At 43.4% G+C, this 22,495-nt stretch overlaps 1 protein-coding gene across 3 annotated transcripts in view; it reads right to left on the minus strand.

The window, feature by feature from the left end:
* Positions 1-22,495, minus strand: part of ctbp2a (C-terminal binding protein 2a) — a 62,612-nt gene that overhangs the window by 17,480 nt on the left and 22,637 nt on the right. The window contains exon 1 of one of the 3 annotated variants that reach the window (XM_054599802.1): positions 13,493-15,767. The exons of the other annotated variants lie outside the window; for them this stretch is intronic. Coding sequence (XP_054455777.1) covers positions 13,493-15,767 — 2,275 coding nt within the window. Of the gene's footprint in view, positions 1-13,492; positions 15,768-22,495 lie in introns of those variants that run through there. 3 annotated transcript variants of the gene reach the window in all.

Here is a 22,495-nt window from a genome sequence, read left to right on the forward strand (position 1 = left end):
AATAGCGTACTTTAAACCACAAATGGATTACAGATGTTCCAAATTAAAAAGCCTTTTTGGATTCTGACAACAGAAATAGAAGTCATCGTTTTAAACGTAAAAAAAAAAAAGGCAGAACCCATAGAAGTATGCCTCTCCTCGGTGAATACGATCTGGTGTTTAATTCTCTCGTTTGGACGGGCTGATCTTGGAAAAGCGGCTCAGAAAGCTTTGCTGCCAGATGCTGTGAGTCAGAGTTTTCAGAGGGAGAAGGATAATTTCCTAAATAGAGCGCAAACAATCAATGAGCAGCTCAAACCTCTGCTTCTCCTCTCGGGTTTGGAAATCTTTAAATTGTTTTTTAATAACATCACACTACATCAGTTAATTCATTTCTAATGCTCTACTTTCTGACAGACCATGTGTTCTGGTTTTGTGGTTTCATGGATCAACAACATGCCATGGCGGTTTACAAAGACGGTTTCATTTTGAAGTAAATGCACTCCCCACAGATTTACTTGCGGCTTGTTTGTGAGGTCGTCCCACACTTTGAAAGGTACATTTTCCTCTTGGGGACTGGAGAGTCGTATTAACTTACCTGCACTGTTGTGATTTCCTGAATAATTACACTGTGTGCCATCTCGAATCTCTCTTAATAGCCTTCTGAGACAGTTTAGTACCTTCACCTCACAGAGGAGTGACACATTTAGAGACTCTCTTTTATATCCTGATGTCTTTTTCAACTGACAGCTCATTCTTTTCACTCTCCCGTTGCCTCTTTCTCACTGTATTTCACATTTCCTTCCCCCTAGTCATGTGTGAAAGGTGATAAAAATGCTCCTAAATTACCACTAAACTGGTGTGATACACGCCGTGGACGCTCCCACACCGGTACCCGTATCGATGGAACAATCAAACTGCAAAAACAAAAGGAAGTGAGGAAGATTTTCCATGGCACGATGATGTCAGGGCCACAGCAGCGGTCGCTGGGTTCACAGCGAGCTCTCAGAGAAAACTACTCTGCAGTTGACGCAGCGCCAAAACGGGCTCAACGGGCTTAGGACCAACAGCTGGTTCTGGTTACCTAGCAACTCCCAAGCTGGGGGCCTCAGTGATGGGATAGTCCGAGAGGGAGAGGAGGATGGGGGTGGGGGTGGTGGGGGGAGCCGATAACCAAGTGGGCTTTCTTTATGGCAAGTGCAGCAGCGGGACAGGAAAAGCTTGATATCAAATCTTGCAATGTGCCACAGGCCATCCAACCTGGCAACCCAAACATGGAGCGTGAGTTTTGCACAAGTGGGAGATTGCCGTTTCTCTGCAGCATTTTTTTCCCAAAGAGATATCAGGAACACAAACATGCTCACTGTTGTACTACGCACACATACACACATACACACGCCGACACACAGACTTTGGCTGCACTTAGCTTCACACACACCCACTGATGCTAACCATTAATGATCAGTGATTATCCAGGATGTCACAGATTCTGTTGAATAAAATGTTTAAGGGCATTCGCAGCTCTCGATGCCAACGCTCCCTTCTACTCTACTTCTGTTCTCCTAGTACTGGTTGTGTATGTCCACTTGCATCCTACTTACAATATTAGAAAAACATTGTTAAACTCTATAACTGCGCTTACATATTAACAAGAAACCGGCGCCTGTATTCTTGGGAGTGTCTACTTTTCTTTAGTGTGTTTACGATCCCTTGGCATCTGTAGAAAAAGAAGGGAGGTGTAATCTTTGTTTTTGGCAGACTTGCCTCCTCCAGGCCCCCACCGGACCCTATCAGCGCCCGGCTACACCGCCGCCACCCTGGCCTGTTTCTTGTTCCACTATGTGGACGCACAAAGACCTTGTTTGTCCTCCCTCTGCCTGCCCTCCTCCAAACTTATCACCACCCAAAAACGCCCAGCCAAGAGGGGCGAGGGAGGGGAGAGATAAAAGGATGAGAGAAAAGGGCAGGGAGGAATGAAATGTACAAGTGTAGGAGATAGTAGAGGAAGAAAGGGGAAAGCATACGCTGACATAAAGATATCGCAGAGTGAGAGAGGAGAGCATCCATCCATCCATCCATCCATCCATCACTGTCTCTTCTTTAAATGTTGTCTTTTGTGCTTCATGAGTAAGGCCTGCTAAAAACCAGGGTCCTGAGACAAAAGCAGCTGTCAGTGCTGATGAACAGCGGACAGTGGTCTGAAGCTATAAATCACATCCACACACAAGTGAGTGTGTGCAGGTTAGGAACATGTATACAAACAAACCTGACAGGAGAGGGAGATAAGGCGTTTAAGCTCTGTTTCATCTCAACAGACAAGAACTGACTACAAACACAAAATCTATGTATGAAGTATGAAACACATTTAAAACATTATCAATCTGCAGAACTCCTTATATTTTCTCTGTCAACATTTTAAGCTAGATTGTTTTGGTCCTCATGCACCTTAATGTTATGTTTACTGCTGGCAACATTGATTAGTTTTAGTTTACGCTAAACAAGCTATTTTTGCGATGGTGAGAAAATGGTGAGAAAAAGCTTGTTGTCAAAATTATATTTTTTATGCAATTTTTCAACTGGACTGGACTGAACTATTTTTTTAATTTGATGTTAAGCATGAAAATTAGCAATAATAAATATACAGATTTTTAAAAGTAACTAGGCCCCACATACGTCTTAATATCCACAGTACATGCCTGAATACACACGCTGTGACGGAGAGCATTCTCACACAGGACCAGCCATTAACACTCACACTGAGCCACTCGTTTGCCCGTTCTTCTGAGACTTTTGACCCCTTTAAATGGCGGTCCATCTAATCTCACCTCATCTTGCTGATGTGCAGAGTTCTGTGGTTTTAAACCAAGGAAACACCGACACTCTCACATGGGGGCCTCATGCCTGCACACACACACACACACACACACACACACACACACACACACACACACACACACACACACACACACACACACACACACACACACACACACACACACACACACACACACACACACACACACACACACACACACACATTTCATGACACACTTCATTGCAAAAACATAAGAGGCTCATTAGCTTTTAAACCAAATCCAACTCCCTCTTCCCCCACCTCTCGCCATTACACACACACACACACACACACACACACACACACTCACACACCACAGCTTTTTATTATTACCGCTGTAAGTATGTCACACACACACACACACACATATATATATATATATGCACAAGACAATTTGAAACATGCTCCTTGCCTGGGAAATGCTGTCTCCACATTCTTCAAATCAGGAGCTGCACATGGCAGAGGAAATGTGGTGGAGAGGGACAAAAATAAAAAAGAGAGAAGAAGTGGGGTTGGGGGTTATTCTCACACAGAATGTCCTGGGGTTATCCTCTCCTCTCCTCTCTACCTCCTCCTCCAGCCTTCCTCCCTCCTTCCTTCCCTCCTCTCTCTGTCTGCTTTTGCTCTCCCACTGCTCGTTTCCAAATCTGTCCTCCTTCGTCACCTCACCCCCAGAAGCTCCATTTCTCAGACAACTGGTACTCTTGAGCGGGGAGGGGGGGGAAAAAAAATGGAAGGTGGCACAGGAGGGCAGTGGGTGAGGGGGAGGACGGGAGAGCGAGAACTATGATCGTCACCACCCGTGCAGTTAAAGCAGCGCCGTCAACTCCTTTTAATCTCCAAAGAGCGGGGGGAGGGAGAAGAAAAAAAAAAATTGGATCTCTACTCGTCTTCAGCCAGCAATCAGCACTTCTGAGCGTCCTCCTCTTTCCGCCTCTTCAGCCAGACCACTCATCTTTTTTCTCCTCAGCCTCCTCTTTTCTTCCCCTTGCTCCGTCTCCCTCTCTTCTCTCCCTTCACGGCAGGTTTGGGCTATTCATTCAGACGTCAGGCTCACTCCGTCAGCCTTTTGTTGCGAGTCACAGAAAAGAGAGAGAGAGAGAGAGAGAGAGAGGGGAGGGGGAGAGAGAGAGAGAGAGAGAGAGAGAGAGAGAGAGAGGAAGGGGTGGGGGGAGAAAAATGGTAAAAGACGAAAAAAAAGACAGAGAAAACAAGCCGGTGCCACAGCAGTGCAGAAAAAAGGGAGGTAAATAAAAAAAAAAAAGACGAAAGAGAGGGAGAAAAAAAAAATCCTTGAAGAGCACCAGTCACAGCGAGAGATGCAGCGCTCCTGGCACACGTACGACTCCCTCTTCCATTCTCTCCGACCTTTCCCTTCGCTCAACATATTTTCCTTCTTTCCTTTCCCCCCCCCTCCCTCCTTCCCTCCCTGCCTTTCTGTTTTATTATTTGTGATCCGGCCTTCATGGTCCTTTAAGAGTGCCAGCCCCTTTCCCCCCTTTCTCCTCTCAGGCTCACTCAGTCTTGCTCACAAAACTCTCCTTCAGGATCTCAGCCTGCACATTTTTATTTTTTTTTTTCTCATAGCTTTTTAACAGGAGTTGATTGGTTTTGCCTTTCAACGAGCCATTGAGAGCCTCATTTCTAGGCTCCAACACAGCATTCACTTCAATACTTGTCATGCTTGCACAAAAGGACCGAGACGAACATGGAAATCCTGAGACACAGGTGATGACTGTTTCATACAAGGACGAATGCAGAAGCTTAGGTGTGCACTCACATGTGCATGAAACCAAACTGGTTAAATGTTTTACTGTAGCACAAACATCTGTGATCAGTGTTTTTAATGGAAAATCCTGCAGTTACAAAATTAATTCCCATATTTAACAACATCTAAAACTCTCCACATACCTGCTACTGAAACCTCTGGGGATCCGAAAAAGCATGAAGTGTGTTTTTCAGGGTGGTGATGTGTGTGTGTGTGTGTGTGTGTGTGTGTGTGTGTGTGTGTGTGTGTGTGTGTGTGTGTGTGTGTGTGTGTGTGTGTGTGTGTGTGTGTGTGTGTGTGTGTGTGTGTGTGTGTGTGTGTGTACTTGCAGACACAATCCCAAAAGATTCCTACTTGACTTCTTATGGTAAACACTTGGGAAAATCCTTTCCGGAGTCTAATTGATCCTGAGATATAAACCCAAGCGCAGGAGTGACAGATTAGCAGGTTTACTACGATGCAAGTCTGAGAGAGTGTCTCTGACAGACGCCTTAAAAAGGATTTGATAATGAAGGTTAAGAAGGGCTTCCAGGTCGTCCGTTTCAGTTCAGTAGTGCAACCATGTTGATTATCAATGGCAAGCATTTTGATCCTTCAAGCTTCAAGAAGGATTCACTCCTTTATCTTGTAATGCATCAAAGTAAACAAAAGATTTTGGGTTTGGACTGTTGACCGTTACCTCGGGATATTACAGTGTGATGGATATTTACCAAAACATTTAGATTTTATAGACCAAACAAATCATCATTAATTAAGTAAATAATCAGAAGATTAATCAATATTGAAAATTGATAGTTGCAGCCGTAAAACTTCTGGTATTAGTGCGTGACAGAAATGTCGACAGCATTGTCAGATACTGCAGGTAAGACATAACAGTGCATACATGTTTTATAGGCGGCATTTTTTTAATTCAAGTTCAAATACTCCATCCAAGCATTTTTTAAGACTTATACAAATGTAAAGAGGATTTGAGATGATTTTTCCTATGGAAAGATTTAATTGCCTAGTTAAATATTCTTAAATTTACATTACATCTTCAAATTTTGGCTCATTGAAAAATCCAAAATCTCTGATTAAGCAAAAAATGTTTATAAAATGATTGTTAGTTGCAGACCTCTGATGACCGAGTGAACAATGATTGCATTCTGCCCTCTTCTTTTTTTTGTAACTGTTAGAAAAGTGCTCAAATCAACAAACTACACTTGAAGTATTCTTCTGTATTGTGCATATTGTGTAATTGTTGTGTACCGGACGTAGTTATTGTTAGTTCAACAGAAGTGTAGTGAGTTTAAAGGGCTCCATTGAGGAGGTTTGGTTACAACGTGTAATCAGAGATCACAACCGGGCCCGGAGCAAAAAAGCCTCATTCATGAAAAGGGAGCGCTGGAGAGAGAAGAGGTCTACGGTATAATTTGACCTCTAAAATTCACCATCCCATCTGCCCCTTGTGATCTACATGATGGGCTGTTGCCAAACGATTGAAACACGAATGAGGGTGAGAGGAGAAAGAGAGATGGCACAGCTGCAGTCGGACAACAGATGTTGAGGCTTATTCGTGTACTTTTTTTTTATTTTTTCAGGGAGGCGATTAAAGCACATAAATTCTTGTTCTCCCATTCATACCCCGTGTGTGCATCCCACCACCTCTCCAACACCATCAGTCTCCTTCACCTTTCTCTTTCTCTGTGACTTGAGCCAAATGGCCTGATTAGAGAGAGAAAGAGATGTAAAAGAGGATGTGTGTGTGTGCGCGCGCATTTGTGTGTGTGTGTGTGTGTGTGTGTGTGTGTGTGTGTGTGTGTGTGTGTGTGTGTGTGTGTGTGTGTGTGTGTGTGTGTGTGTGTAGAGGGGATGAATGGTGAAAGGCGTTGCTTATTACACCTCTCATGTATGCTGCAGGCTTAGACGAATCAAGTGTGAACAGGCATCCATGAAAAATGAAATATTGAACATGTTCACGGTAAAATATGCACACATGCACAGAGATACTGATTAATCCAGCACCTGGCTGCCTTAAGTTTAGCTTCCTCAGAAATGTGTGCTTTGGCAAAATACCAGAAAAAACCCCATATAAATGAATGATCAAATATGGTGCGATGGCTGCTCACACACATCCAGACCCACACAAATCCTCCTCCCTGTGTGAGACTAAAAACACTGTGAAACACAATCCCATTTACAGCCCTGTGATCTTGAACACGACTGACATGCCTACTGAGAAATGTATAATATTTTTCCTTGGGTGCAAATGAGATTCATCTGCACTTCTAAACACCCCCCCCCCCCTCTCTTTTGTTAAAACACAGCCAAGCAAAAGTGTCAAGTTCTGCAACGCCTGGTCACACACACATGTGCACACACATAGTGCATACAGAGAACATGGTCAGCTTTGTCTATTCACTCCGGTTTAACACCCGTGAAGATTTCATTTTCCCAAAATGAATAATTCAGGGTGACTCCTCGGTTGGCACTGAGAGGAGATGAGGAAAGGAGACGAAATGAGAGAATAGGAGATGAAAGGAAAGGAAAGGAAGCAAGAGGAGAGGAGAGAAAAGTGAAATAAATATGATGAAATGAGAGGAGAGAAGATGATAGGAGGAAAGGAAATGTAGGAGAGGAGAGTAGGATTCAGGGTCTTCAAGGTCTTCAGGGTCTTCAAGGTTCTCATTTCACTGCTTTTATTCTCCTTTTTTCTTGAGCTACAAATGTTTGAGCATGTGAACTCTTGTGTTTGTCTTTCCTCCACCTCTGCTCCCACAACCTACAGTTAATCACTTCAAGTTTCGCTGAAAGGATGCAGCAAACTGGCCAGAAAAAGCTTTTTCGCCTCCATGGTCAGGCTTTACCTTTCAAGATCCAGTTACTGTTGATGGCACCCGTACAGACTATTATCTGTGTTTCCTACACACAACTACATCCACAAACAAACTTGCTTGGCCGACAGTCTTCATTCACTCTCAGAGGGAATTGTGTTGTTTATCATAAAAGAGAAAAATACAGAATTATAGGACATAAATGAGCGAGCTTGGAGTTACTGTTTCAAACACTAAGCTACTCGAATTCTGAAACTATTTATCAATTAATCAATAAATATATCATTCGATTAAGTATTGATCGATGAAGTCATTTGTTAAACAGAAAAATCTAACATTTGCTTATTCAAGCTATTTAAAGTACTACCCTGAGCCTTCCTCGTAGCACTTATTGCACTCGTATTAGTTGCTGCACTTACTGTATTCGTATCAGTTCGCTGCACTTATTGAATTTGTATTTGTTTACTGCACTTATCCTATTCGTAGTAGTTTGTAGCACTTATTATATTCGGATTAGTCTGTTGCAATTATTGTTTTCGTAGTAATCTGCCTCTGCACTATACTTTTGCTCTGGCTTATGCTTTGAGATGCTTGTTTAAGAAAGGAGATGCACTTATGACTTCTGGTGACTAGTAGTTCTCTTGAATACCTATGTTGAATACACTTCCTGTAAGTCGCTTTGGATAAAAGCGTCTGCTAAATGACTGTAATGTAATGTAATGTAATGTATTGTATGTTTTACATCAATGTAAATGGAATATATTTGGCAATTGGAAAAACAACGTTTGGGCAATCTTTCCCCATTTTCTGACATTTTATAGAACCAAATAAAAAATAGATTAAATCTGACAAATAATTACACATCAGTTGCAGCCTTAAACCAGGCAAAAAATATGACCATGGCACCGACTGTTCAGGTTTACAAAGTGCTTTTTTTCCTCATCATAAAAACAAACCAAATAAAAACTTTAGTTTGTCCTCCTGCTGTCCTCCCCTCCTTCACTTGCTCCAAGAAGCAAGACGGAGTTTCCGTTTAAGTAATCTCCCGTTTGCACTCCTCCACTGATTTCTAAGACTCTATCACTGCCCTTTAAAGCAGCCAATACTTCACTATCCAATCTAAAGCAGCCCTCTGTATTTAACTGTAATCCTTGGTCTTTCTCTCGCTCTATCTTCTCCTCTGTTCTGATGTTTTTTGGTTGGGTTCAATCACCTCCCATCCTCCCACTTTCCTCGTTTCCCCTAATTTTCCTGCAGACGGGCTCCGTAACCCACAACCACATTCATGGATGAATGTGCTGAGCTGGGTATGACGTTTGTTTAGAGACATATTTCTCCCATTACCTCAACCCCCCTCTACTCTCTTGAGTTAGGAGAGTGTCAAAGCAAAAATAGTCTCCTACAAAGATTAATTTACTAAGGGAGGGGAGACAAAGAGACACTGGAATCAATTTATACAAAGAAAAAGAGAAAAAGAGAACATTTGTAATTAAGATTTGTATAGATCAAATCCTGTGAATGTGACCACAGACTGTATTCACTCATGAGGGGAAAAGGCAATCACTGCCTGATATTAAGTGAAACATCTGGAGGGGAGAGGAAATCTGCACTGTGCCATAACAGACAGCACACCTGCCAACATACAGACACAAATACAAACAACACACACGGGCTGTATAGAGTTTGTGATGTGGGAGAATAGGATATCGCCAATGTTTCTCAACATAGAAACATAGCAGTATGCTTGATAATTAAAGATAAAGATAAAGAGGTTTTTATTGTCATTGTAGTGATACAACGAAATTCCGTTTGGTAGCCCTCAGCCAGCCAGCAACAGCGAACAACAAACAATAACAACAATATACGAGATAAAAATAAATAAAAGTAATGAAAACTATGTACAGCAGGTAAGTATTTAAAATTTAAAATTTGTGCAAACAGTGCAGTGTAAACATTTGTTTTGGCAGTGCAAACAGAGTATAAAGTGTATCAGTGGAATTTTCCACAGCTTGATGGGGGCTGGTGCTGTAGCTGTAAAGACAGGTTTATGTGATGGACAGCTTTGATTATCCAAACTTCTTAAATTTGGTTTTGCTATAGATACTATGACACCCATAAGCCTGTGCCGCCATTGCACTCGGGAACCAAATACTGCACCGTGGTCAATCAATTCATACAAAATTGACCCAGAATGAGAGAATTACTTGTTTAAATTCTGCTTAATGCATTATCATGTTTCCAAAAATTGTTCTCACCTCTACATTTTGTTTTACACAAGCTTGTTACTTTGTTTTGTTTTTTTAATCAAACCACCAAATATGTTCTGACACAGTTGCTCATCTTTTGTACAAAAGATTCAACCAAAATAGTTCAAACTCCCTAACCTTGGAAGTACTCCACCAAGTCAAAAGTACTTTTACTTACTTTTTTAATTTTACTTTCACAGACTGAAACAGAAGAGGCTTAACATTTTTCAAAGGCACGATTACTATAATGTCTTTGTCAATCCTTAGTCGCTGGAAAAGTCCCCAATTTAATCTAATAGCTGCATTACTAAAGGTTGAAGCAGTGGTAAGCCATGCTCAGTTCAGAAGTAAAAACCATAAAACCAGAGTGACCAGCAGCGCAACAAAAACAACCTTTGCCTGTCAGCCCAGATTAAGGTCAAAGCTTGACCCTCAAAGTCTAAAAACCACGTTGACAGCCAGCCTCCTCTCCATTGAGAGTCCAAGGTTGACTGACAGCTGTCAACGCCCTGTTTCCCCTCCCCCACCTTGCAAGTAATCATCATCTATTACTAGCTGGACTGTCTTCCCCCCCCCCTCTTGCTTAATCCCTCACTCTGTGTAACAACTGCCGGAAGCTTTGACCTGGACCCAGTTAAAACATAATCTGCCATCTCCAGAACTAACACAGCCCAAACCCTCCCCCATCATCACACTAGGCCTAAGCAAGGAGGAAAAAAATTGCAGCTAGTGTGTCATGCAGATCCGAACTGACCTGAGCTGGCATCAGGTCGCCTGGCAAGAGACCACGGAAGGAAGCCAACACACTCCGCAGGGTGGAGGTGAAAGAGTGGAAGTCCCACAGAAACATATACGGTGATTATGCCGGAGTGGGGGATGGGGAGGCCTAGTTAGTCATATAAAGGCGGGGTCTTGCTCAAGGGTATTCAACAAAGCATCATATACTGAGGAGGGGCATGCCATCTGTATTTACACAGGGGCTGTAAATTCAGAGAGAAATTCTTTCTGGTTGTGGGTGCAACTTACTGCCCTAAATAATAAATACTCTGATGCTTTCAGAGTATCAGGAGTTCATAACAAACTGGATTTTAAGAGATGCAAAATTTTATTGATCCAATATAATTTTATACATTTCAAAACCAAGTTTTAACTGAAAGGTTAAACAATATTATGTTGGGTCTAAGATGCATAATTCCTTTAAAAATATGCAACAAAAGTGCTTTTATTTTTTATTTATCACCCATAAAAAGAATAAATAAGATTAATTAATACTTTCCCCTTGATGCATTAGCTCAGCCAGGCATCTTGTTATAAAAGAAGTAACATGTAAATATGCAGTGTTTTCTGACAGTGGACCGACCCTTTAACCAGAAGCAAATCTGCCTACGATTACCACCATAACCAACGTTGCCTAGCAACATACAATTTAGGAATATGCTTTCAGAGCAGCTTTGCGGCTGTGTCCATTAACAGATGAAATTACCAAAGCAACAAATGTCAGCCACATGCAAATGAGGTCTACTCTGCTGACTGTGTGTGTACCAACAATGAGATGTATGTGTATGTGGCAGACTTGAAGAAATCCTTTCAAAAGCATGTGTCCGCCTGTGCTAAGAGCAGCAGTCTGTTTTGACAGTTAAGCAATGGGGATCTTTTAATATCTGCTCTCTTCGGGTCAAAATATCTGAGAGACAAGAGGGAGAAATCATGTGTTCCCAGTCTGCCTTGGCCCCTGTTTTTGTCCATTTCAACCTTCTGGCAATGTGATGTAGTTCATAGTCTAGCAGAGAGCCAGGAACAAAATGAGAATATCTGTGGATTAGTGCAGTAGTGGAAATGGAGGATCTGAAGGATTAAAGCCCTCCTCTCTGTTCTCATTACAACCTGCACAGAGAAAATTACACACAATCACACATCGGCCATCAGCACTGTAATTCGATTTTATCCGTCCAGTGATGCTTCTAGTCAGCCTCTGGTGAGCAGGTGTTGATGGAGAAATCAGTCCTTATTGCCCAAAATGTCTGAAATATACTTTTATCAGGCCATGGATGTGAAAAGAAAATCATTTTATTATGCTGAATGAAGCTTTAATCTGATATGGGTAAATTATTGAGGTGATAACACAATAATGACGCATTCATTGACTGAATTTGTTTCATTTCCGACTGGAATTAAAACATGAATTGGGGACACAGATCAAAATAAATAAAAACAGCTGGAAAAAACACAATTAAATGAAAAGTTTGCCTCTAACTCAACAGTCAGGTCTGTAGTACACCTTGACAACAGCAGGACTGATACAAGTCTGTGTATCCCAACTACCTGTTAAGACTTTCCAGGCTACTCTAATGCACCCACCTTATTATCATATTATAATAAAACATCCATGTTTACTACAACAAGAGCTTGGGGAGCTGTTAAGAGATGGTGCGTGACAGAGCAGAAAGGACTTCATCAAAAACAGCTGCAGTTACAATGATACCACAGCTAAAGAGCTCCATAGAACTAATCCTGCAATCACCGTTATGCAACTTTATGAAAACTGTATAGCTGAAGCAGATTATATGATTGTAAATGTGGCCTGAGCTTTTGATTTTGCTCCATTACTCACCAAGGGCATTCAATGGGAGCTAAATGAGAAAAATATCTTCGCCAGGAGACTGTGCCAAATTCAGTCACACATATTGTTAACTCATGCACACGCACAAACGCCAGGACACTGTCAACCCTGCTGCACACAATATCTGACTTTTCTGATGATAGAAGTCTTGATTTGAACTGTTCACACATAAAGACAGCGACTGACAGACTGTAACATGAAGACAGTGTGGAGTTGTTAAAATTTAAAAAGGTATCCGAAAGGGCGCCGACAGCTGATCCTCCCATACCCTCCACACTGCGCCTCATCAATGCTGTTTTGTGTTGTATTTGATGGGGCGATATGTCATTCTGACAAAAGAACCACATGAGATTACTGAAATAATAAAGGATTTGACACAAAGTATATGGAAGTCTGACAAATCTGGCTCTCACAGCGATAAGCAGACAAGAAAGCGGGATTCAAGTATCGTTTAAGGATCGTTGCAAATGTAGAAACCAAAAGTAGGACAGGGAATGGACTGCCAGAACGACGGAGCAAAAGTTATCCTTTTACGGTATTAATCATAATCCTGACAACAGTTTTGGAAAAGAGATAGCAATTGAGATTTCACTCCACCGGATTAGATGAGAAAAAAAAGACACACCATTTATCTATTGTAATGAGAACGAACACATGACAGCACTGACCAGAAAGATAAAAAACTATTTACAAAAAATGCTCACTTAACACTCATGTGTTTTGGCTTTCTTATGGTCACGCATCATGCATTACACCATCACAAGCCCCTCAGCTGAATGATGGTTTCCCCAAAAAACAGAATACAACAAAACACCCAAACAAACACAGATTTGACAGAGATGGTATGCACACCAAAGATTCATCACAATGGAGGGTAAAAGAACATTTCTGGTGCCTTGATATTTTTAAAGCAACCCAACACTCAAGTTCTTGCCTTCAGTATACTGAATGGCTCTTAGAAATGTCAACCAAATTGTGAAGGCATGATATGACTCTTAACAATGCAGCAGCTGTGCTTTGTGGAGCTATTCAAAGCAGTGAGAGGAATAAAGCAAAAAAAAAAAAAAAAAAATGAAGAGCTCTAGGACAAATCAATTTGTCAATTGTAGCTTTTAAGAGTATGTGAAACAGACAAGGGAAAGCAAGACCAAAAATAAATTGGACAAGTAACAGATGATAAGGATGGAAAGGAGAAAAAAAAAAAGGATTTACTTGTATCTGGTGAAGCCATAGTGGACACGATGACTGGTGGACCCGTGCGTCGACTTAGTTTCTGGTTAACAGCCTGGGCACCTTGGCCTGGTGGTCCCATAGGGACAAGAGCATTGTCTGGTGCAGGTCCCCCACCCTTACGCATCATCTGAGGACTGTGGTGAGGACTGTGCATGGGTGACAATGGCATTAAGTTCCTGTCCCTCTTCATCAGCTCCATAGGCACTGTGTAATTGGTAGAATATGCTTTGGGGACCTGTTGTGGTGGCTGTGTTAAAGCTGGCATGGACAACGGCATCTGCTGTGGCATACCTTGCATTGAGTGCATAGACCCTTGTATAGCAGGCATTGACCCAGTCATTTGCTGTGGCATCATCTGCATACCATGCATGGGCATCCCTGACATTGTCACCCCAGAAGAGTAGGCTGACATGGGTCTTGATTGAACAGGCATAAGTGCTCCAGCGTATGACCCTGGGGAGCGAGGTGGTTGGCCTGGGTAGCCTCCAGAGGCTTCCAGGAGGTGCTGAGAGGGGGCACTGTTGGGCCTCCTACCCATTACATCTCCCATCCTTGGGGAGATGGTCTGCATGGCCCCAGGGGTCTGTGGGTGCATCATTTGGGGGTCCAAGGTCAAAGCCTGTGAGGGGTGCGTTGATTGATGCTGCTGTTGGTGATGGTAGATGTCTGAGCGATGGCTAAAGCTATTGGAGCGGCCTCTCATGGGTGTTTGAGGTTGGGAGGGGGCTGGCTGAGCCTCGGCGGGCCGCTTGCAGTTGTGGACCAAGCGAGACAGTACACGAGCCTGGCCGAGGTTGGGGGCAACGGTGCGGACATCATTCTCCTCCATAACAGCCAGCATGCTAGTGGAGTCAAATCCCTGTTGGATAAGTGAGGAGATGGTGCTCTCGGAGAGGCCTTCATTCCGCAGTAGGGCAACAAACTCAGGGTCAACTGTCTTCTTGTGGTCCACAGGCAAAGGCGTCTGTGGGGCAGTGGGGGGAAGAGGACCAGGAAGTGGAGTGACTGGTGGAGGAGGGACTGTTTGGGCCGCCTGCGCAAGAGCAGGTGCAATTGGAGCAACTGCTGCGGTCTGCACTGTTGCAGGTGGAGGGGCAAGTGGAGCCATCGCAGAAAGGTTAGGGTCAGAGGAAGGCATGCTAGGTGGGGGTGGCAGGGGCTGTTGCTGTTGCAGATGCTGCTGCAACTGTTCTTGCTGAAGTTGCTGTTGCTGCAACTGCTGTTGCTGAAGCTGTTGCTGTTGTAATTGTTGCTGTTGAAGTTGTTGCTGCTGTATTTGTTGTTGCTGAAGTTGCTGTTGCTGTAACTGCTGCTGATGTACATGTTGCTGTTGCAACTGTTGCTGCTGTATTTGTTGTTGCTGCTGTAATTGCTGCTGTTGTTGGACGGTGTAGGGTGAGGCGGTCTCTTGCCTCATAATCATACTTTGACTGGCAGGATCTACTACTAGACAGGTAGCAGCCTGCTGCTGTGCATCCAATGGGCGACCATTAACATCAGTATAGACGGACTGACCGGTCATGGGTGGAGGCTCACTGGCATACCGAGGAGATGCATGCTCCATACCATAGTGTGAAGGAGATGGCTCCCGAGAGGGTATGCGCTGTTGGCCATCTGACGTCATTTTGGCAGCAGTTATAGCGCCAGGCTCCCTATAACCTCTACTCAACTCATGAGCGGTCGGAGGGGGAGGGGGAGGAGGTAGAGGCGATGCAGGTGCTCCAGGTCCCGCTCTTCCTCCCTGACCTTGATCCCACACAGCACGAGCCCCAGGTGCCATCCCAAAATGAGAGCCTGACCTACTGAGCGGGTGGGGGTGAGGCGGCGGAGGCTGGTGTTCCGGCCGGTAAAAACCCTCGGGTGGGCGAGGAGTCATGGCCGGGTCATGGGGATAGTAATCCTGATGCGAAATGGATCCTCGATGAGCCATGGGTGCTCGTTCGTAATGGTTAAGATCAGGCACAGAACCCTTCCTCGGCCCCCGTGGATCCTGTCGCTCTGCGTAAACCTGTCCGTACAGAGAGTCTTGGTAGGAATACGGGTCGCGTTTCAAATCCAGGTCAGGGGGACGCACTCCTGGTGGAGGTTCGTACCACCCTCCTCCCTCTCCGTATGACAGAGAGCTCCGCCGGCCGGCTACTCTTGCCTGCTGCTCGTAGACACTCTCAGACCTGTCCCACTGACCCTCATTCCCCCCTAATGTGTCCCAACTGTGGGAGCGACCAAGACTCAACTGTTTGTTAGGGACAAGCATTGGCAAAAAAGGAAAAAGTAGAGAAACTGATTACGGAGGATAAGAAGAAGAAAAAAAGAAAAAAAAGCACAAAACAGAAGATAACGTTCCGCTTCTAGCTGCGTTCGTGAAAGTTGTCTTTCAAGTCTTCACTGTAACACCCAAAAATGGAACGGAGAGAGGGAAGTGGAGAACATGCAGAAAGGAAGATGAAGCTGTGTCTACCGTCTCACCTGCTATCGGGTTGTATTATTGTAAGTCCGGGCTATCAGGTGACTCCCCCCTTTTGGCTGTCCGTTCTTGAATAATTAATCTCTGGTCATGCTGCCTTGTTGTGCGCGAGGAAAGAGGACACCACACGCAAACACATCACCCCTAACCTACACAAACACAGTACAACGCAAAGGTAGCACAGCTAATCCATGAAAGACGTGGTAGCAGGACGCCTGCTTTAGACGGCCACCAAACGCTGGGAAAAAAAAGACAAAAAATGAAAGGAGTGGATAGGCTGGGTTATAGGTTGGGATGGGCAAGGGCTTGTACTAATCCAGTCGGATTTATCTCTTCCCCTCTCTGGGACGTTTTACTCGCTCCGTCGATTGCTATGAGGGATTACAACCAAATAAAGCCTGTTTAATTCCACTTCCCACTGTGACGTCATGTATGAACCAGATACAAGCGTATTTGGCGATGATGATGATGATGATGATGATGATATGATGATGGCAATGACCAAGAGTCCACCCCCCCACAAACCCCTCACCCTTTCCTCAAGAGTCACCTACCTGAAGCTGCTGATGATGATTCACTGTCGTCAACAGGTTTCAGTATCCAGATTCTCAGCGCGGGGAGGGGAGGCCCGACAGGGAGCCGGCTTCATTGAATACAAATGAAATACAGTTCTCTCAGCTAAGTCCCATGTGCTGTCAGTAAACATCAAATCCACTCTGATTGGACACTAATCCTCCAGGCCCCGCGCTTGCAGCAGAGCCACCACGTAACTGCTGCCCAACTCTGAAATGTCCTTGATGCCTTTGCGGTGCTCACAGTCACTGCCCCACTCGGCTCAATATGGGATCACTCAGACCTGCTGGTTGTATGTTAACTGCATGCAGACTGCAGAATGCATGATGAATTCCACCTAAAATGTTTGTCCTATTTGCCCTCTCAATGATCGTCATTACAAGCCATGATCCTCTAAATTATCAATATTACCATCTGTCTTGTAGAGTACAAAGTGTTAAATGGAGGCCCTGTGCAGACAGTTATAATATCAAAATAGTTTTATTTGGCCATTAAATGATTTCTAACCATATGCATTTTACTGTCAGTAAAAAGCACCTTCCCCCATCTTTCCTAAAGCCAGTTTGATCTCCTTCTCTTAGAGAAGCTCTGTAATCTGGATTTGCCCCTTTGCAGAGAAAAAACCCTAGGGGAGTGTGGTGTGTGTGTGTGTGTGTGTGTGTGTGTGTGTGTGTGTGTGTGTGTGTGTGTGTGTGTGTGTGTGTGTGTGTGTGTGTGTGTGTGCGTGCATCTGTATGTGTGTCTTTGTGTGGAAGCGGGGGAGGTTTTTGTAACAGCATTTAATCCAAAGCACCATCCACCTTTGCCTTACAAAAATACTATGCTTGTTGAGCTGCAACACAAGGTCATTCCACTTCATACAAATATGCAATTGTATAGTGGAAGAAGCTCTTTGTGCTAATGTGGCAGCATGTTGTACAATGTCTGGCCATGAGCCATACATGAAGATTTATCCTTATTGTTTAACCAAGTTGATGTTCAACATAAGGACTCTGATGTTGTTCCTGCTGACCTAGCTGAGAGCATTTCTCACTTCATGCCACAGTGGCTGAAACCTGATTCCTTCTGCAAAGGATCCCCGTTTATTAATGCATGAAAACAGATGTAAGGTGAGGAAGTATCCGTTTCCATCCAAATCTAATGTCGGGGCTAACCAGAGCGCGGCGTAGTAGTAATAAATATTGTAGTTTGTGAAGAAAGTCTTGATAACTACTGTCTCAGCATATGGAGAAAAGTTCCTGAATATCTTACAGAGCGCCCGTGGAAACTGTGCAGGCATGTCGGTCGCCGGCACCGATATCTTGTTTTAATCAGAGTTATGCAATTAGAGTAGAAAGAGAGAGATCAGAACGCAGAGCGGAGTATTCTGCTGTTTTCACAAGATGACAGGAAAAAGCTGATGACAGTGGCTCCAAAATCAATTGCACACAGATGACTGAGAACCTTTTTTTTTTTCTTCTTTTGGTAAGGTCAGAGGAACATTAGTCAGCTTGATGGGGGAAAAAAAGGTAATTTAAAATGGGAAGAGTGAGGAGGCGAGAGCGAGGCCTCATGGAGATCAAAAACCAACTGTAAAGATGAATTAAGCTGAGAGTTTGAAAGAAAAACCCATTTAGATCCGTCATTGTAGAGCTATTATGAAGTCAATCAAATTATATAGCCGTTTTCAAGTATGGCTGTCACTTGTCACCTAAAGGCACAAAGTCTTTCCTGTTTTTTATTTAAATCATCTGCATTATAGAAACTAATTTCCCGGTCAGAATTCTATGTTAAAGCCAAACTTCCTGTTTATCATTCTTCATTTAAAAGCTCATATCATTGCAAGGTTAACAATCTATTTTAGCCTTGAGACCAAAAACTAGCTGCCAAGATTTCGGGGGAAAATGTTCAACGGCAATATATGCAAACACATAGACACATATCCATGTCAGGGCAACGTCCTATAGAGTACATGTGATCCCCTGGCTTCTCCAACCTCATCCACTCATTAGTTCTTCTAGCGCCGGCTCTCAAGAGACTCTAGCTTTCAGTGCAGCAGATCACTCATCCCCATAAAGTCAACCTCAAACAGACAGGCAGGGGCAGAGGTGTGTACTCAGGGTTTGCCAATCTAAGCCTGACAGAAATGTAAATCACAGAGTTCTGTTTGCCTCAAACTAAACAATGTTTGACTTTCAAATTCTAATGTTCCTCCATTTGCCAGACTGTGCACACAACGCCAGATTCACTGTAACAGAGGGATTTAGGAATTAAGCCGGGGATTTTAGAACAAATATAATACCACCCCAGCAGAAGCTTATGGAGACCTTACATTGAGTAAGACTTGACTGGGGAAAAAATGTGAGTAAAACTTATCGATAGAGTAAATGAACCTTGAGTGAAGATGCAATTATGTAGTTCGGGGCTCTTTCAACTGCTAATAGATTTCAGAAAACTCTACCCTCCCCCGGTATAGTGTATTACTTTTTCATTTTCCATCTCTCCGTATGTGATAAAAATTGCATGAAGCAGCAAGTAACAAGACAAACATGATGTACAACAGTGAGATCTGAGGCTAGTCTGTCACACGAGACGCTTGCCATTTTTTAATAAACACTCCACATCTCCCTGTCACTCAGCTTTCTTAGTCCCCGCCTCCACATTAACATTACAGCCAAGCCACGAGGAGAACGGGAGGTCTATCACTTTATGTGCGTGCTCGTTGTTACATGATTTAACCATGTTAAATGTTTGCATGCCTTGCAAAATGTTTGAGATCAGAGGGTTCACATGCAACAATCCCATTTAGAATCCATCCATCCATCCATCTGTTTCACTGTTTTGTTTCTGTTCTGTTTTTGTGACGTGCAGCAGTGACAGCAGCGATCGCGGCGCTTCGTTAAGGTCCCATTCATTCCCGCACGCAAAGCGCCGCTAAAGCCTTGGCCTTGGTCTGATGTGCATACATGAATAATCGTGCCGACTCAAAGTGAATGCTGCACTGCAACAGGAATAAAAACAACTGTCTCCCACAGTGTGACACGTCACGTACTCCACGCATGATTTGAATGTTAAACACACATTGACTTATGCATGAGCATGGGGCAGGAGGCACTAACTGGAAATGGGATTTGCAAAGAGCGCTGTCAGATGAATTGTAATGCACACATAACAGACATTACATGGCTGCCTTGTGTGCGTTTCCACTGGGATTATTTATCTAAAGCATCTCCATAGGGACTAAAAGGACTGTATAATGGAGGTCGATGGCAATCAAGCTAGTACTTATCGAAATGACAATCACATACTCAGTTAGTGTAACATTCTGAACTGACATACAGTTTATTATCCATTTTCCTCGTATACATGCACCACATAAACACGGAAAGAAAAGCCAGCAAATTCTCCAGTATTTCTTCTATGTCAACAATGTGGAGATCCATCTTCCATTAATTCATCTCCTTCGAGCGCTTTCTCGCCAACCCATCTTTCATTCAATCTCCAGCTCGATCCAGGGGAAGCATACGGGTCATTCGATTACTTAGCGTCGAAGCCGAAGAATTCATTTTGAAACTTGTATTTCCAGAAACTCATTTCCAACTTTCAATAACAACAAAGCTACATGAGACTTCAAACCGGGGCAAATGCAGACTACTGAGAAGAGAAGGAAAACCGAAACCAGAAAGAATTGCATTCAGGTGGGCACAAGAGACACACTCCGATGATAATAACAACACAATCACACATGCTAGTCTCCAAAAACAACACTTTTTTTCCACCATTTTTCATCTGCTCTTTTCCTTTCTCTCCCCCCCCCAGTTCTCCGTGCCCCTCCCTGCCTCTCCACAAAGCCTATAAAGGGGTCGTGGGTTTTGGTGTGGAGCCTGGAACAAGCCCGAGGGGGGGTCAGACCCAAAGACCGCTCCGATGACTTCATACCAGAGCTGGATGCCAGAGCGTAGGGAGATGATGAGTGGGAGGGAGGGAGGGACGAAAGCAGAGAGGTGGATGCAGCACAGCCCTGAGTGTGTGCTGAAAAGCTCTGAATACGAAGGCGACCCCCCCCCCCCCCGCAGGGGAGGATGACATCAGGACACCCCACTCCCTTCTCCTCCACAGCCTCCCTGATTGTCCTCTCTGTTTATTATGAAACGTTTTGTTATGAAAAAAGCTCCCAAGTCCATTAAATGTGAGAATATGAATAACTCACTGACTTAGTCTTAAAGTATTTTAGCCTGACTTGACATATTATTTGTTGTTCATTTGTATAAGCATCTCCTCCCGTTGTACACATGACAAAACAAGATGCATTATCAAGGATTAACATATTTATTTAACTGCCAACTAAAACACTTGGACTCGCCATGACAAATTCCACTACCCCACCTTGTGGTGTTTGCGTCCAAGCACAGATTTACAACTTGTAAATCAACATTCGGGAACATGCTGTTACAGCGACCTAGTTCACGTCGCAGTGCCGCTCACATCCCATCTCTGCCCAGATCAGTCAGTTAGCTCTGGCTAAACGGCAGTGGCAACGACTTGCGCTGCTGCCCAAGCCAATGCATGCTGGGTACACAGATGGAGCGGACAGAAGGAGAAACGGAGAGAGAGAGAGAGAGAGAGTTAGAGGGTGTGAGAGGGAAGAAGGGGGGGGGAGAGAGTATGGGAACTGATGCTCACAACAGATGTTTGCCACAGTTCCCTTATTGCAGTTACACTCTTCTTGGCACTTTATCAAACCCACAACAGAAGGAGCAATTGTGCCCGTGTACATTTTGAAAGCTGATATCTAAACCAAACAACGCTGTTAGGATTAAAAGAGAAATAGAAAAGAAGAGTGCCATATTTATATAATCACTTAAAACTCACTTTGCTTCACTTCAAAACGATTACGTGTTGAGACAATTAGCTGATTAATCAGTTAGTTAAACAAAATAATACGGTGATCAACCATTTTCATGGTTTCACATAGTATTTACCATAGTAAGATGTGAGAACCTCTGTAACATCATAAAAAAAATATATATATATATACTTAGGACTGTTTATAGCTGGTATTTATATTTGTTAATAGTTCTTTAATAGTGAAAAATGTCCAACGTGATATAGCCAAAATTATTCACTTATTTGGAGTCTAAAACCCAAAGATAATTAGATGAACTAGCAGGGGGTAATTCCATAATGTTGAATAAGAGCGGCTATTGTTTCGGTTGTGCTCTACAGTCATAACTGATCACAAGACATGACGCTTCCAGAGCTGGGGTTTTTTTTATCAGCTCGGCTAAAACAATTTCCTGAGGACAATTCTAATTTGATTATCAGTGAACTGTCAAAAGTAATTCATCAGGCAAAAAAATCCAAACACTCTTTGTTTCCAGCTTGTCGCGTAATGAGGATTTGCTGCTTTTCTCCGTTTTGAAATTGTTGCAACATAGAGGAAAAAAAAGTCAGGATGTACACCTTGGGTTCAAAGAATAACGGGATTAATAGATATCAATGAAATAATGAGTAATGCAATGAGTTGCAGCCCTGGTTTTGACCGTGCGTGTCTAATTCGAAAACCACAAAAATCCAACATGAAAGCAAAGGACAGTGAGTCACATGACACATATCCTCGATGGTGAAACAGCCACCGTTCTGGTGAAATCTACATTCCTGCACCGTGACTACTTTTGATTGGAGTAAACAGCCAGACTCGATCAGCCATTTCGAATTCGATTTAGGCCACAGGCGCCGCTCAGTTAGCCACTCATCACAATGAGTAAAGATGTAATCAATGCACTCCGCTGTGAAACAAGTATTGGATTGACACACTTATCCTCAGAAGATAAATAGGAGATTAGGGAAGCTTCTCTCGCCGTCTCGCCATGTGCAACCCACGACGGCAGCGTAATCACAATCACTCCATAACGTTCTTGTTTTTTTGTCAATACACACGATGCAAACGTTGATTTCTATTACAC

The sequence above is a fragment of the Anoplopoma fimbria genome, chromosome 6 (genome assembly GCF_027596085.1).
Source record: "Anoplopoma fimbria isolate UVic2021 breed Golden Eagle Sablefish chromosome 6, Afim_UVic_2022, whole genome shotgun sequence".
NCBI classification, from domain to species: Eukaryota; Metazoa; Chordata; class Actinopteri; order Perciformes; family Anoplopomatidae; genus Anoplopoma; species Anoplopoma fimbria.